We start from the raw sequence: 15419 nt of genomic DNA, 5'->3' as shown, positions 1-15419 counted from the left end.
GTTTAGTAGGCCTTTGGTAGTCAGGGGCTACTGGCCGGTCACAACACCATCCTGTTTGGGGTGTGTTTGGGGTCATGACAGTAGTGCACTCAAGGCAATTCAGGGTAGGAGATTGGGTTCTCCGCAAAGTCATAAGGAACACTTTGGTATTTGGTGATGGCAAATTAAGACCCAATTGGGAAGGACCATACAAAGTGGTAGGGCTAGTAGCAAATGGAGCTTACAACTTGGAAGACGTGGATGGCTGAGCTATTCCAAGACCATGGAACACGGCCAATTTGAAATTGCTTTATTTTTAGCTTCAGCACTTGTAATTTTTTTTTCCATCTTTTTGCTTGGCATTTATAAATAAATGGACAGTTTTCTTTTCAGACTTTTTATTGTAGTTTCTGTACTTGAATTAGTTCGGTCTGAACTCTAAAAAATCTTTGTTGAGCTAGTTATCTCGATAAAATAGGTTGGCAGGATTGACCAACTTTGAAAAATATTTGCTCGGCTAGTTAGCTCGGCAAAATAGGTTGGTAGGATTGACCAACTTTGAAAAATCTTTGCCCTTATCGTTAGCTTGGCAAAGTAGGTTAGCAGGATTGACCAACTTTGGAAAATCTTTGCCCAGCCCAGCTAGTTAAGTAGGTTGGCAGGATTGACCAACTTTTGAAAATCTTTGGCCGGCCGATTAGCTCAGCAAAGTAAGTTGGCAGGTTTGACCAACTTTTGAAAATCTTTGCCGAGCCGATTAGCTTGGCAAAGTAGGTTGGCACGACTAACCAACTTTTTGAAAATCTTTGATCGAACTGGATAGCTCGGCAAAGTGGACATTCAAGCATAATTGACACATAAAAACAAACTAGGTGAGCAAGAAGTTGTAGAATTCTCATTAATACAAACGTTGCTTACAAAAGAGGGGCAGGTAACCTGGTTACATGCAAAAGAAAACGAAAAAAGAAGAAAATATAAAGAAGTGCAAAAATTAGAGCAAGCCATATCACGATCAGATCACAAGGTCATCTAGCTCGATTTCAGCACCAACTTCACCCTCAACCAGCACGGTACCAGCACCATCTTCAATCGTCAAATCGGTGACACCTTTTTCGGTGGCGATGCTCGACTAAGTTTGGCTAGTAGTCTCCTGCGGAGCTGAATCATTTACCTATCGTGTTGGATCAGTGACTGGCAGGGCTGGAGAGGTGTTAACCGTCTGGCTGGCCTTTTCATCCACCTCCAACAGTTTTTGTTACACGGCGTTGGCATACGCTGCCATTTACTTGGGATGAAATATGGAGGTAGATTTAGGAGGACTTCTGAATCAGTGGCCTGGTCAAGTTTTTCTGTCGCTGCCTTCCAGCTGCACTTGAAAAAGATATCTTTGGCGGCCTTACATTGCTAAACATAAGCTTGCTCGCCATCCGTGTAACCTTGGTCCTTGGCATCCTCCATCTTTTCCTCTAACACCTTGATCTCTGCGTCTTTGAGCTTGTTTAGCTTATGCAAGTATCAGTTCTTCTTGTTAACCAAGGCCTTCTACTTGTCTTCATCAACCATGTGAACTTGCTCGGCCAGCTGGTCTCATTCAGTGCTTACATTGGCTAGCTACGTGCTTAGTTCTTTCAGCACGACGTCCTTGGCATTGTTGTTAGTAATAGCCACTTTGGCAACGTTCCTCAAGTCCAGTACGCGTTGATGGGCTACTTGATTTTTCTGCACGACCTGCAAAACATATTGGACATTAGAAACACAAACAGTTGAGAAGAAAAGAGAATGATTAAAGATTTATCACTCACTAGAACCAACGACTTAGTGGCTGGCCTGACAGCCTTCAACTCGGTTAGCTGCTCGTGTCTCTCCATGTCAGTAGCAAGGCAGAGACTCTTAGCCAGATTGAAGGCCAACTGATAGTCCTTGTCAGCACAAATTGAATCAGATGTGGTCATATCTCAACTTTTATAAGTCAAGGCCAGTGCCCACATTGAGTGGGTGGATGGGTTAGCTTGTTTAGTTTGGCTTCCCCCCAAAGGTGTTTCCAAGTCGAATTGGTCAGCGGTCCGTTGCTCAATTTTTTCTTTGTCCACCAGACGCTGCTTGGTGGGCGTAGTTTGGGCCCTTTTGCTAGGCTGAGATGAAGAAGCCCTGGTTGTAGGCAGTGCAACAACAGCTGACCTCCTTTGCTCGGTAAGCTGCTGCTCGATTTCGGCATTTGCAAGAGCTGAAGAAGTTTTCTCGGTGATCAAGGCTCTTGTTGCCCGTCTTTTGTCCGTGTCTTCTTCTTTAGTCAGTGGAATAAGGTTGATTTCAAGCAAGGTAAGATCTGGCTCTAGTGAAGGCTCAGGGAGGAAATCTGTGACCTTACTCACTTACCGTTGTATCGGTAGGTCTGCTCAAAGTTGAGTAGATCAGCCCAACCCTATTATCTGTATCTCAGTATAACATAGAGAACATCCTGGTTTGAATAGGCGCACGTCTTCTTTAGTGCGTTCAAATCTGTCAAGGAAGAAGCAAGTGTTAGCTCGGTGAATGTAATCCAAATTATGTGCATAAAGAAAGAAGACCCCGCTAGTTATACAGGTCGTTCCCTTTTTACAGTTTATGTACTAACCCGGTATTGGAGTCTCAACATCTTCATAGTTGCTAGAGACCCACAAGAAGTGGTCATCGTGTAAGTCTTTGTCCGGTATTCTTTTGACGATCTTCTCATAGTCTCTTTTCATTTTTAAATAATAGCACCAGCCGTTGTATGTCTAACCAAGTGAATATTGATGGAATATCTCAGCTTGGCCAAAATTGAGGCCTAGATGATGATTTAGCTCAACTATACCATTTATTGTCCTGTATCTGTTCGTGGACAATTGTATTGGGGAAAGTCTGATTTGCCTTAGGAATTCACATAGAAATGGTTGGACCGGGAAATGCAGTCCGCCCTCAACTATGGATATCAAGGTAAAGGGGCAAAACCTTGTTTGGTCCAACGACAGTATATCTTGTTTAGCCAGCTCAAATTGAACATCGTCTGGAATGTTGTAATCTTTACAGAATTCGGTTATGGCACTTAGAGAGCTCACCATGAAACGGTACTTGCCCATGGAAGCAATTGTCAAGATAATTACTTAGCGGGTTTGGTTGGCCTTACCGTACGGCCGCAAGTTGGTGTGTGATTGCATGACTGAATGGCATTACCAAGGAACAATTGTGAAAGTGTGCCTGACAAATCCTAGTTGAGTCTACACGGTCGAAAAGGAATTGTGTTATACTCAAGTGATGACCGAGCTAAAACAAGGTTCAAATTAAGTAGTAATAAGATGCTAAGCAGGTTGCTCAGTTGGAAGAGCGTGCAAATGTTGATCTTAGCCTGGCCTCATAAGTGTAAAAGAAACATTATTTTTAGCTTGATTTGAGCTGGATATGTTGGGATAGGGTAGCTCAGTTTGGGACATGATCGTGCAGGGATTCAATTCGGTTTGGGATTTGAGCAAGGTTTTAGCTTCGTTTCGCAATACGAGCAAGGACTTAGCTCAGTGGGACTAAGGGGCAAGACCTTAGCCTGGTTCAGTCATAGGCAGAGTTATTAGCTCGGTGTTGTGACAACCCCGTTCTATGTTATGTCGTTAATCTTAATTGTACTTGTGATTATGTGTTTAATGTGAATTTGGATGCTAATCACATGCTTATATGTATTTTTTGATTTTATATTTGTCTATCATAGGGGAATTTGTTTTGTATTCCGCTATAAATTGAAATTGAAGGCCGTAGAGGCAACAGAAACCGAAATTGACTGTACTATTGTGATTAACATCATTTTTAGAGCCTATGGTGAAATTTGATTAAAAATTGACTCTGATCAAAATAATTAGATTAAGTTGATTAATTTTCAAAGGATTGGCTAGTCTTAATCAAGTTTGATTAGCCTAAGCTAAGTACCTTATATAAATAGGATGAGATAGTGCTTAGGCTCATGTAATTGAGCTCTTCTTCAATACTTTGTTGAGATTATACACAATATAGAGAGAGAAATGAGAATTCAAGGGAGAGAAGAGGAAAGCTTGGGGATTTGCTCAAGAGATTGAAGGATAGTAAAAGCTAGGCTCAATAACTTGCTAGGATTAGAGGAATTAAAGGCTCTAGGTAAGTGATTGAACTCTAAATTCATGAACTTAAGTCATATAAATGTGAATTCAAGAAGAATGTGTAGTTAAGCATGTGATTTGAGCAAAGATTGTAAGAATGGTGACCAATTTGGGTATGCATGCATGAATTTGTTTTGATTTTTCAAGATTGAGCATAAACCTTGTAAATTATAATGAATTGGAAATTATATCTTACATGCATGCATGAATTGTCATGTTTTAGAGTCCAATTATAAGTTTAAAAATACATGGATGCAAGATTTGAAAAATGGTTCACATACATGAAGTTTATGGTTTGAATTTTGATGAATTCATGGAATTTTGAACTATGGGTTGAAACTAGCTTTAAATATATGTATTTGGGAGTGTTCTTGCATATTTGAGTGAGTCATGCATGAATTTAAAGCCTTGGATATGTGTTTAAAGCTTAAACAGAATTCTAGAAATTCCAAAAATTCGACAGATCACTTGAGCGACCAAAAGGTGGCTCGAACGCACTTTGAAAGCATCCAATACTTTTACAGACATTTGGTCATTGGCTTGAGCGACCAAGTGTGCGCTCGAGTGAAACCACTTTTGTTCAACACTTGGCTTGAGCGACCATCGAGCGCAAAAACTTGAGCATCCAGTACTTTTGCAGTCTTTACAGATGGCTTGAGTGACCAAGTGTGCACTCAAGCGAACCCTCTGCATATTGTTGAACCACTCAAGTGACCAAGTGTGCGCTCGAGCGAAGTGCCCTATTTCAGGAAACTTTGAAAAGTTGTTTAATGTTTCAATTTTCGTTCTTTTTCATTTTTGAGCATTCTAAATGAATGAAAGAACATAAAAGTAGCCTAAGAGAATTAAACAAGTCAAGGAACGGATTGAATAGTATTGTGACTTGATTTCCATATGTGTTATGAATAGTGTAAGGTCAACCGCAAGGACAAATCAATCAACCGAACACTGTTAGTAATATCTTAGTAAAGATATTTTACTTATACTTTATTTTCTGATTGTCATTATATGGTTAGTTTTTTTGAATAAATGATTTGATATATTTGAATGAGTAACCAACTAATTGAACGACATGCTATTTGTATGAAATGACTATAATAAATGGACACAAGGCCGTTCTGTATAACTGAATCATGGAGCGAGATTGCTCAATATATCTGAATTGGGCCTAAGGCCATTTGGTACATCAGATAAAGTGGACCAAAAGGTCGTTCTAAATCTCTGATATGTCTGATTGACTGATATGACATGACTGAATTTCTGATAAGTTTGATTGACCGGAATGCTAAGAATTTTTGATTGACCAGTATGCAAAGAAATTTTGACAAGTTTGATTGACCGGTATGCAATTACAATGATTGAATGGCCATTAATCTACTATAAACAATTGGACCTCCGTTAAGGAATGATTGAATTCAATATGTATGTTCGTTAACTGTTAGACCTAAGGTCGTTTTGTCAACTGTTGGCCCCAAGGCCATTTTGTTGGAAATGAATGGAACTGTACTGTGTATCTGCTATTCGTTGGACCTAAGGTTGCTTTGTCATAAGTTCACCCGTGGTCGTTCCATTACAAATACTTGTTGTTATGTAAATAAGCTTATCTGTTTTCAAAAAGGGGCTCATTCACTTAGCCCCTTTTATTTTGATATTATTTACTGGGTATTAGCTCACTCTGTATTTATATGTATGTAGGTGAGTAGCAGGATGTCTAGCCCTAGCCCTAGTGATCCTGTGAGAGATATCAGCTTATGTGGAGTCAACCAAGGTTGCCTCATGCAAGAGGCTTTACTTTTGATTTTCCTTTTGTTTGCTTTTGTGGTCATGTGTGACAAAGATTATATATAACCTTGGTTTTTGTCAGGACTGTTTTTGAATGATCATGAACTTATGTATCTATATATATTCTAAATGACTAGCTGGTGTGAGTTATTATACACATGAGAAAAGTTTTTGTTATGCCATATATGCACAACTCATTAGACAAAATTTAAAGTTCTGCTTCCGCATCTGGCTCCATATTATTAATTTTTAATTGATTTCTGTCTGAGGCCATAGGTAATCTCATGATTACTGGCCAATTATAACCCTAACCTTTAGGGGTGGGTTCAGATCGTGACAGGTTTGGAGTATTAGCAAGGCTATAACTCGGCCTCATGAGTAAGTAAGGTAATAATTCGGTTGCATAAGTGAACAAGATGTTAGCTCAGTCATGGCAACAAGTAACAATCTTAGCTCGATTAGTTTCACTGAAGCCATTGCGCATGTAGGGTTTGCTCGGTTTTAATGTGATTTTGGATTAAATTCATGGTTCTTGATCGATTTTTCCCAAATTAGTATAGAGAATAGAAGGCTAAGGGTCCTCCGGAGGCCTAATATAATTCCAAGGCTAATTTTACTTTAATTCCATTAATTACGAGTGTTTTAGCATGGATTATGGGTATGAGAAGCAAAATTACAGCATAAAAACACTAAAAATGCAAAGAACGATATAAACATTCAAGGAAAATACAGAAAAAGTATGGATAACTTATGGATTTGAGTCATCAGCGTGATTCTCATTAGTAGAAATGCTTGGATAGTGACAACAAATCAACTACTGCAAAAGGAATGCTTAGATTTGCGACTATAATATAGGCGATCAAAAGGTCTAGAGCTTTGGGATTTGCGTTCAAAGTTTGGAATATGAACAATGTGACATACAATGTATACGTACGGGCTATATATATGAAGAAGGCATAAAGACGGGACGGTTCAAATTTTTGGGGCCAGTGCGCAATGGTTGTAACAGTGCACGGGCACAATCGGGGCTAGCCACGTGTCCCAGAAAGGACATTGTGTCAAGGTGGTTGGTGAACGTGCTGTACGAACAAAAAGACCTCCTTGAACCGTGCTAAAGTTATGACTTAGCAAACATGGTTATCTCGACAGGAGAGGGTATTTTAGCTTGGCTGTCAAGAGTAATCCCTATCATGCGCTACAGGTGGAATTAAGGGGCAATTGAGAAGGTAATTTGTGTAGCCAAATTGGGCTTAGCTAGATGGAAGTAACTCTGGGGCTTAGGATGTGTGTCGGGCTGAGCTATGCTATGGGAAAAGCTTAGCTTGGGCCGAACAGTGGATGAAACCGTTCAAAGAAGTTTGACCGAACTACCAAAAAGCTCATATTCTTGGACCTAGCTACTTCCTAATAGCGGTCAATGCTTCGACCAAGCTACGAGGAAGGTGATCAAATGGACTACAAACGAAGGTTTGACTTAGCTAGGAGAAGAGTCGCACGATGTTAGCATGGTGGCGCGCCGTGCAAGCTGTGCACAACGTTGCGTGTTGCACAACTAGGCCAGTGGCGGACAAAGCAAAAGTAGTCCGCTTACATGACGGAAGCTGAGCAAAGAGTTGTGCCATCTTACTTGGCTTGCAGTGAGGAGGGTGCCAAAAGATAAACATTATCCTTTAGGAATATGATTCCTATGAGGACTCTACAAATGAGAGTTAGAGTCCTACTAGGATTACGCTATGCGAAATCTACAAAAGCTCATATCAAACCCTAATCACAGGTATTGCAATTATTACGCCCGAATTCACAAAGCTTTTGCTCTTTGTCTACTTGCTGACTTAGGCATCGGAGGGGTTTCTGGCACACACCCACCGGCCAGTTTACGTTTGTGATTTTAGGTGTTACGACGACGTTTGGAGGAACGCAAGCTTGATCAACAGGATTATACGAATGAAGATTATTTCATGCTCGTACAAATGCAATCCAAACTTTTTGGGCTGTGTTTGGATTATGAATTTGAGTTTTGAAAAAGGAAATGAAAATATGAATTACATATAAATCTAATTTTTTTCTCCATTTCCCTCACCTTTTCTTTTTTTCTTTCTCCTTTCAAATCCTTACTCAAATCTATAATCCAAATACAATCTTAATGTTTATTTTGGTGCCTTATACACCTAGATGAGTAGTAAATTTATTGTTGTAGAATGATTACAAAGCTTGCAAGAGTAGTAAGTAATATCACAATTTGTATTGTTTTACTTAACTTTTGTTCAATTAAGTGATAAATAGAGTCACATTGAGTGATCAGTAGATTCACGAGTGACAAACAATGTTGCATGAATCTCATTTTATTCATGAATATCTTTTATTTATTTATTTATATATTTTAAAATCTTGTATTTATTTATTTATATATTTTGTTCAAGAATCTCTTTTTGTCCTGTTCATGAATCTCATCTTATTCATGAATGGAGATTCATTGTTTTGGTGACCTTTTGTCTTGCTCATGAATGAAGATTATTTAGAATTCATGAACTTGGTAGTGAATTAATATTTAGATACACTCTCCATTTTCTCTAGGTTCATGGTCATTATTATTTTTTGGTGTATTTTGTAAAATCCTAGTGGCCTATAAATAGTTCCTCTCATCTACTTTTTTTTATACCAACACACCAATTATTTTTCTATACTTAAGAGATTACTAGCAAAGAAGGGTGTTTTTCTTGGTGGAGCTTTGGGTTCACCATCTTGTGCAGAGTTGGCTTGAACTATACGACAAGTGGTCGAGCTGTTGTATCTTGGAGGGGACAAGTCATAGTTTTGTAACTGCTGCATTGGTATTTGGGTTCTTCCTACCGCAGTGGGCTTGATTTCCTTAAAGAAAACGAAATATCAGTGCCTCAGTCTGATCTATTTGTATCTCATTTTCTTTGCAATTTTTATCAATAAAATACAATTTTTCCTGGTATTTTCACCAACAAAACCTATGAAGTTGAATGGTGTAATTTAGGAGAAATTATTCAATACTTTTGGAACACAAGTTTAAGTGGTGCTCCAAATAAAGAGTTATTGCCTAAATTATGAGATCCACCACTTTTGTGTTAGAGTTTTACGGTATAAAGTGTTAAGTGTCAACTTGTAAATGGAATAGAATATTATTTCAGGAACATTGAATAATTTCTCATAATTAGGGATTAATTTTAATATTAAGGAGGGTGTAAACAAAAGAAGGTAGAATTTTAATTTTCCATTAAATGTGTAATGAGAAAATAAATATAATGAGCTAAAAGTATTCTGTAGATATAATTAGCCCCTAATAAAATCAATATGTTTATCACGAAATTGATCATTTTGGGTGGAGAATAAAATGTAAAAACATAAGAGAACATTATTTGTCATGATTTGTCAACAAAATTATTACTAATAATTTTCCCCTAATTTGCAAACTAAACATAAAAAAATGGGTGAATTACACTAATAGTCTTTACAGTTTGGGACTCGTATTTGAATTTTTTTTTCAAATAAAGACAATTTAAAATATTATTACTTAATTTTAAGGGCAAAATCATCAATTTGATAAAATATAAACTAATTTGATAAAAATAAATTAAAAAAAATATTTTTAAATTTTTGAAAACTATTTCTACCCACAAAAGATAAAATTATGTAAAATTGATAAATCTTTTAAACATTTATTTATATATATTTTTTATCAAATTAATTTTTATTATGTGTTTGGATGGTGATTATGTAATATGTGGTTGTTAGTATTTTGGGATTTTTTTTTAAGATCCCTGGTATGAAGATTTTATAGCATAAAAGACATTCAATATTTTAATAATGTCTAAGGTCCCTCAAGTTGATCTAGAGAAAATTCACGCCATTGAGAAAATTGGTCTAGAGAAATTCTCAGAGAAAAAATTTCTCTGACCTTCCCTAATCTTCTACCGTAAATTTCTCTGCCCTCCTATTCTCCAAATTTCTCTGCCTTTCATTTATTTCCCACTCTCCCAGAGAAATTTCTTTGCCTTTTTTATGGCCATAGTTTCCAAGCATTTTGCCTGAATGAAAGTCATATTAAATCATCATCGATCCTGGAATTACTGAAGTTCAAATAAAACTTAGATTATATTATCTGAAAACAATTCGAAATGATCCAATACCCACTACATGCTCAGCCATGTAACTAATGGTCTGCAAAAGGCATTATAAATCAACAGCTTAGCTTTCTAAGTTGGAGACGACGACTACGATGAACTCCAGAGAGAATTGCCAAAATCCAGAGAAAATTCAAAAGTAAACCAGAGAAAATTGCTAAATCCAGATAAAAGTGACCAAATCCAGAGAAATTGCCACATCCAGAGAAGGTTGGAGAAGAAGGAAAAATTCACCTTCTTCATCAAGCAAATTTGCTTCATCTGCCTCACGTAACTATCCGTGGATGTACTGAGCCGCTAATTTCTGGTTGCTAACTTCCTCTGTCAAAGGAAGCAAGGGAGAAGGTAGGTTATCTAGAGAAAATTGAACACCACAGAGAAAGTTAAACAAGGCAGAGAAAATTAACCAAACCAGAGAAATTTTAGCACAAATTTCTCACACGGAGTATTGAGGAAGGTTTAACATTATCAAAGAAAAAGTAACCCAGAGAGCGTGTTTCTTCATATCCACTGGCCATATATATAGGCAGACCCATTATTAGATCTTGAAGTCCAATTACCTTTCCAGCTCAGAACTATTAGGAGAAGCTTCCTGATATAATCTGCTATTTATTGATGCAATCATAAAGGCAAGAAATCAGTGCTTAATCAGACTGGTTGATGGAAGAGTGGGGAGAATGAGAGGCTTCTTCAAGAACGCGGCGTTGCTCAACGCGCCGGCTAGAGTAGAAATGGTCTCGGATCTCGCTGAAGTCTTCTTGTGGAGTTCCGAACTTTCTGGCATCGAGATTTTTCTAAATCACGACCACTGTGAGAACGAGGCAGAAGAGAGTGAGCTTTCCGTTTCAGAGAACTCGCTTGATCTTCCATAGCTGATAAGCTTCGAAGAAACGGTCTAGCATTTTTTTTGAATTCAAAGTTTTTTATGAGCTGAATTCAAAGCTTTTCATTGCCAACGCCGGTCGTCAATGATGCTAACGAAAGAGAATAAAGAGAAACACATTTAAGGGAGAGAAGAGACACAACAGATAAAGAGAGAAAGAGATTCGATAATAGAGAAGTTGGTAGAGAGAGAAGTCAAATTTCTCTGTGATATATATGTGTAGAGGTTGAAGGACCTTAGACATTATAAAATAATATTGTGGATCTCTTCCATTATTAAACATGGGAGAGGGACCTTAGACTAATTTTTCATAGAATTTTAATGTGTAATCGATATATTTAATAGGTTAAATTACACTGACACCCCCTATGGTTTATATTTATTACAATTCCCTCCTTAACCTTCTGGAAATTACATCTCCTTCCCCGAGATTTAAAGTTTTATTATAGATTTCCCCCTCAGCAATTTAATTTTTTTAAATACCAATTTTGCCCGCACTGGGTAAATTACATTGACACCCTTCACATTTTGGAAATTACAATTCCCTCCCTATGGTTTAAAGTAGTATTACCAATTGCCCCCTCGGTTAGTATTAGTTGGAAAAAAAATTAATTGAAAAAAAAATTAATTAAATTTTTTTTTTGTTAGTAAAATTTTTAAATTTCTATTTAAAAATTAACGTAAACTTATTTTTTAAATTTACATTTTTCCTCAAATTTACATACTGAGACAACTATTTATAAACCAAAAAAATTATCAAACAAGTTTTTATGACAGTTTTTTTCAATTTTTGTAAATATAAATTGAAAACTGAAAACGAAATGGTTACCAAACAGGCCTTAGATGGTAAAATTGTCGTAAAATTAACAAATAATTAAATAAGTTATGTTGATAAGTCATTTCTTACGTTGATAACTTATTTAATTATTTGTTAATTTTACGACATTTTTTACCATCTGAAACCTGTTTGGTAGCCATTTCGTTTTTAGTTTTCAATTTATATTTACAAAAATTTAAAAAACTGTCATAAAAACTTGTTTGATAATTTTTTTGATTTATAAATGGTTGTCTTAGTTTGTAAATTTGAGAAAAAAACATAAATTCAAAAAATGAGTTTACGTTGGTTTTTAAACAGAAATTTAAAAATTTTACTAACAATTTTTTTTTTCAATTATTTTATTTTTCAAATAGTTTTTTTTCCAATTAATTTTTTTGTAATGAATTTTTTTTTTTCCAACTAATACTAACTGAGGGGACAATTAGTAATGCTACTTTAAACCTTAGGGAGGGGATTGTAATTTCTAAAATGTGAGGGGTGTCAATGTAATTTACCCAGTGAGGGCAAATTTGGTATTTAAAAAAATTAAATTGCTAAGGGGAATCTGTAATGAAACTTTAAAACTCAGAGAGAGATATAATTTTCAAAAGGTGAGGGATGAACTGTAATAAATATAAACCTCAGGGGGTGTTAGTGTAATTTATTCTATTTAATATATAAAATGTTTTTAGTTTTGGATTTTTTGGTTTAATGGATTGGTTAATAATGATATAAAGCTGTCGCTATATTTGATTTTTAGAAAAATAGAAATTAATTTAATGAAAATAAAAACAACCACCTATTACGTTATTATCATCCAAACATATAATAAAAATTTATTTGGTAAAATAAAAAATGTCTAAAAGATATTAATTTTACATAATTTTATATATAGTGTGTAGAAATAATTTTTAAAAATTTAAAAATATTTTTTTAACATTTATTTTTATCAAATTAATTTATATTTTATCAAATTAACGATTTTATTCTTAAAATTAAGAAATAGTATCTATACTTGTCCTTATTTACAATTAAAAAATTAAAAATTAAAATAATACAAGTCTTAAGCTATAAGGGCCGATAATGTAATTGCCTAAAAAAAAATAGCGATGGTTTGTCGACAAATGACACGATCCAAACGGACCGTAATGAACACTAGTAGTATATGTTTTCTAGCCTTACTTATGTGGTGGGTAATAGACAAGTGAAGAAGTGGTAGGAAAGAGAGGGTTGAGTAGGGAAGCGTGGCGGGTTTTGATGGAGCTGCTGGTGCATATCCTCCTTGAGTAGTAGGAGGAGGAGTAGTAGTCATAGAGTAGTAGTAGTAGTAGTCGGTGCAGTTAAAATGAAACAAGCATACCATCGTCAACATCTTCATCATCATCGCTAAGTATTTGGAGCGGAAAGCGGAAGAAAGCCTGATGTTTAGGAGCAACAACGTGGCTGCAAGGACTTTTGAGCGCCAGATTTGCACTCCTTCTCCGGGCACCAGTGTATGCCCTGCTCTGCTCTGCTCTGCTCTACTATTACTATCAAAATTCTCCCATTTCTCTCTCTATTCTTCATTGTTTTTCTCACATAATTTGGGGCTTCTCTGCTTTTCGCTTTCATTTTGGGGGACACTCGTTTATTTTTATGTTTGGCTTCCCTCATCCACAATTTATTTTATTTTATTTATTTATTTATTTATTATTATTTATTTGATGAACTGATTCAGCTTTCATTATATATATATATCTTAAATTCGTTATAACATCTCTATGTCCATTGGTGGCATTGATTTCTCTTCACGTCTTTTGGTGACCCCCATTGAGCAAGAAAGATTCTTTAATGCTGTGTTTGGTTGAGGATTTCAGAAGGGATTTGGAATGGGAAATAGAAAATGTAGGTGAAATAGAAATAAAATATACCTATATTTCATCTAATTTCATACATATTTTCCCTTTCCCTTTCCAAATCCCCCAACCCAACCAAACACAGTGTAAGTGCATATTTGGGTTGTTGGGCGAATTGCATAACTATGGAGATGGATGTGATCTTATATATTCGATTTAAGATTAATGAAATAAGCAGGCGGAGTTATCCTTCAAGAATTTGGCTCCAACAACTCTTGTAGTTAGTTATAGGCCTAACCTAACCTTACCTATCGGAAAAAATAGTTACAAAAACAGAAAACAAAATCTATCAAAGCCTAAAAATTACAAACTCAATACATACTAGAATTTAACCAAAAAGTAAATAAATATATTTGTCATCGCCCAGAGGCTATAGTATCAAAACTCTCAAGTCTAGAGTCACTCACTCAACCAAGTCTAGAAATCATCAAATATGAAATTGTGATGAATTAAGTAAAGTAACAACTCCATTTTAAGATCTTCAGAGTTCCGTTGACGTAAGAATTCAAAATTTCTAAAGAATTCCAAGACCAAAACTGGTCATGCAAGGCAAACTAGTTGTGTTGTACAACCCCTTCAAAGATGCTCACACAGATCTATTAATTTTGAAATCCCTTTTTTCCCCTCCAAATCAACATCAACATTTGAATGCGATTTATCAATTTTCGCAACTAATTGTGTGTAGAATAATCTTGCTGTTTTCACATGCACAGTCAAGACATGAATAACATCATAGTGATTCAATTTTGTAGGCAATATATCAAGCATACCGAGCACATTGAATCTGATTTGTCTCTTTTGTCTAAACAACAACCACACAATTGTATTTATTCACATTTGAATTTTTTGGTACACATAAGGAGATGTGAGAATCTAGCCATAGGCGTCTATTGCACTTTCCATTAAGATTTTAGTACTCATGTGAAATAATAAATTAAAACCCTTGAATCAATCTAAAATCAAAACATGCAATTGTTAAGGTGTTAAAAAAATAATTTCAACTCATCATCATCTAGACCTCAATAAGTGAATTGTCTACATAAACCATGGGCAAAAGGCACGAGTTCTTTAGGGAATATGTACACCTCTTAAAGTCAGTTTTGTTTGGTCTTAAGCTTATAAGATCTTAAAGACTCTCCTTACAATCTTAGGTACATGTGATGTGGCAACTTGTTTATTTTTATAGTACCTTTGACAAGAGTACTCAATCAAGAGCATGGTTATCTGAATCCTGATCCGGATCTTAGGATTCTAAGATCTTATGATCCATTTGAGTACAATCGATCGATCATGTAAAAAATTCTGTATAAGTAGGATCTTTCGATCCTGGTAATTGGATTTTATAGGATCGTGGAATCCTAATCCTAATCCAAATCCAATTCAATTTGTAAGCCTTGTTTTGTATTATATGACCTATTTTATTGTAAAGTTTATGTTTGTTGTCTAAATATCAATTTATATGGTCTAAATGAATAATAATAAAAAAGAAAGCAGTATTGAATCAAATAGACTAAGAAAAATAAACTGGAAAACTGGAGTTGCTGAACGCAAGAATGACCATTTTTTTGAAGTTGTTCGCTCTCTTTTGTTTACCATGAATGTTCTTAAGTCTTTTTGGGGTGATGTTGTTCTTACCGTTGCTTACCTTACATTTGTTTGCCTTCTAGTGTCCTCCAATTCCATATTCCTCTTGAACTTCTTCCTGTGGCTTATCCCACATCTTCTCTTCCTCCTTGGGTCTTTGGGTGTGTTTGTTTTGTTCATTTGCAACCT

At 35.7% G+C, this 15419-nt stretch overlaps 1 protein-coding gene across 2 annotated transcripts in view; it reads left to right on the top strand.

Moving 5' to 3' along the window:
- The first annotated feature begins 12852 nt into the window (after window positions 1–12852).
- DET1 (light-mediated development protein 1 / deetiolated1 (DET1)) overlaps window positions 12853–15419 on the top strand; it is a 63694-nt gene continuing 61127 nt past the window's right edge. Inside the window, exon 1 of one of the 2 annotated variants that reach the window (XM_028212845.2) lies at window positions 12853–13244. In XM_028212845.2, coding sequence (XP_028068646.1) covers window positions 13173–13244 — 72 coding nt within the window. In that variant the 5' untranslated portion in view covers window positions 12853–13172. The remainder of the gene's footprint in view (window positions 13245–15419) is intronic. The other variant, XM_028212847.2, reaches the window with a different exon arrangement.

The sequence above is a fragment of the Camellia sinensis genome, chromosome 13, assembly GCF_055761805.1.
Source record: "Camellia sinensis isolate YWXY chromosome 13, ASM5576180v1, whole genome shotgun sequence".
Taxonomy (NCBI): domain Eukaryota; kingdom Viridiplantae; phylum Streptophyta; class Magnoliopsida; order Ericales; family Theaceae; genus Camellia; species Camellia sinensis.
This window is presented reverse-complemented; position numbering and strand designations above follow the sequence as displayed.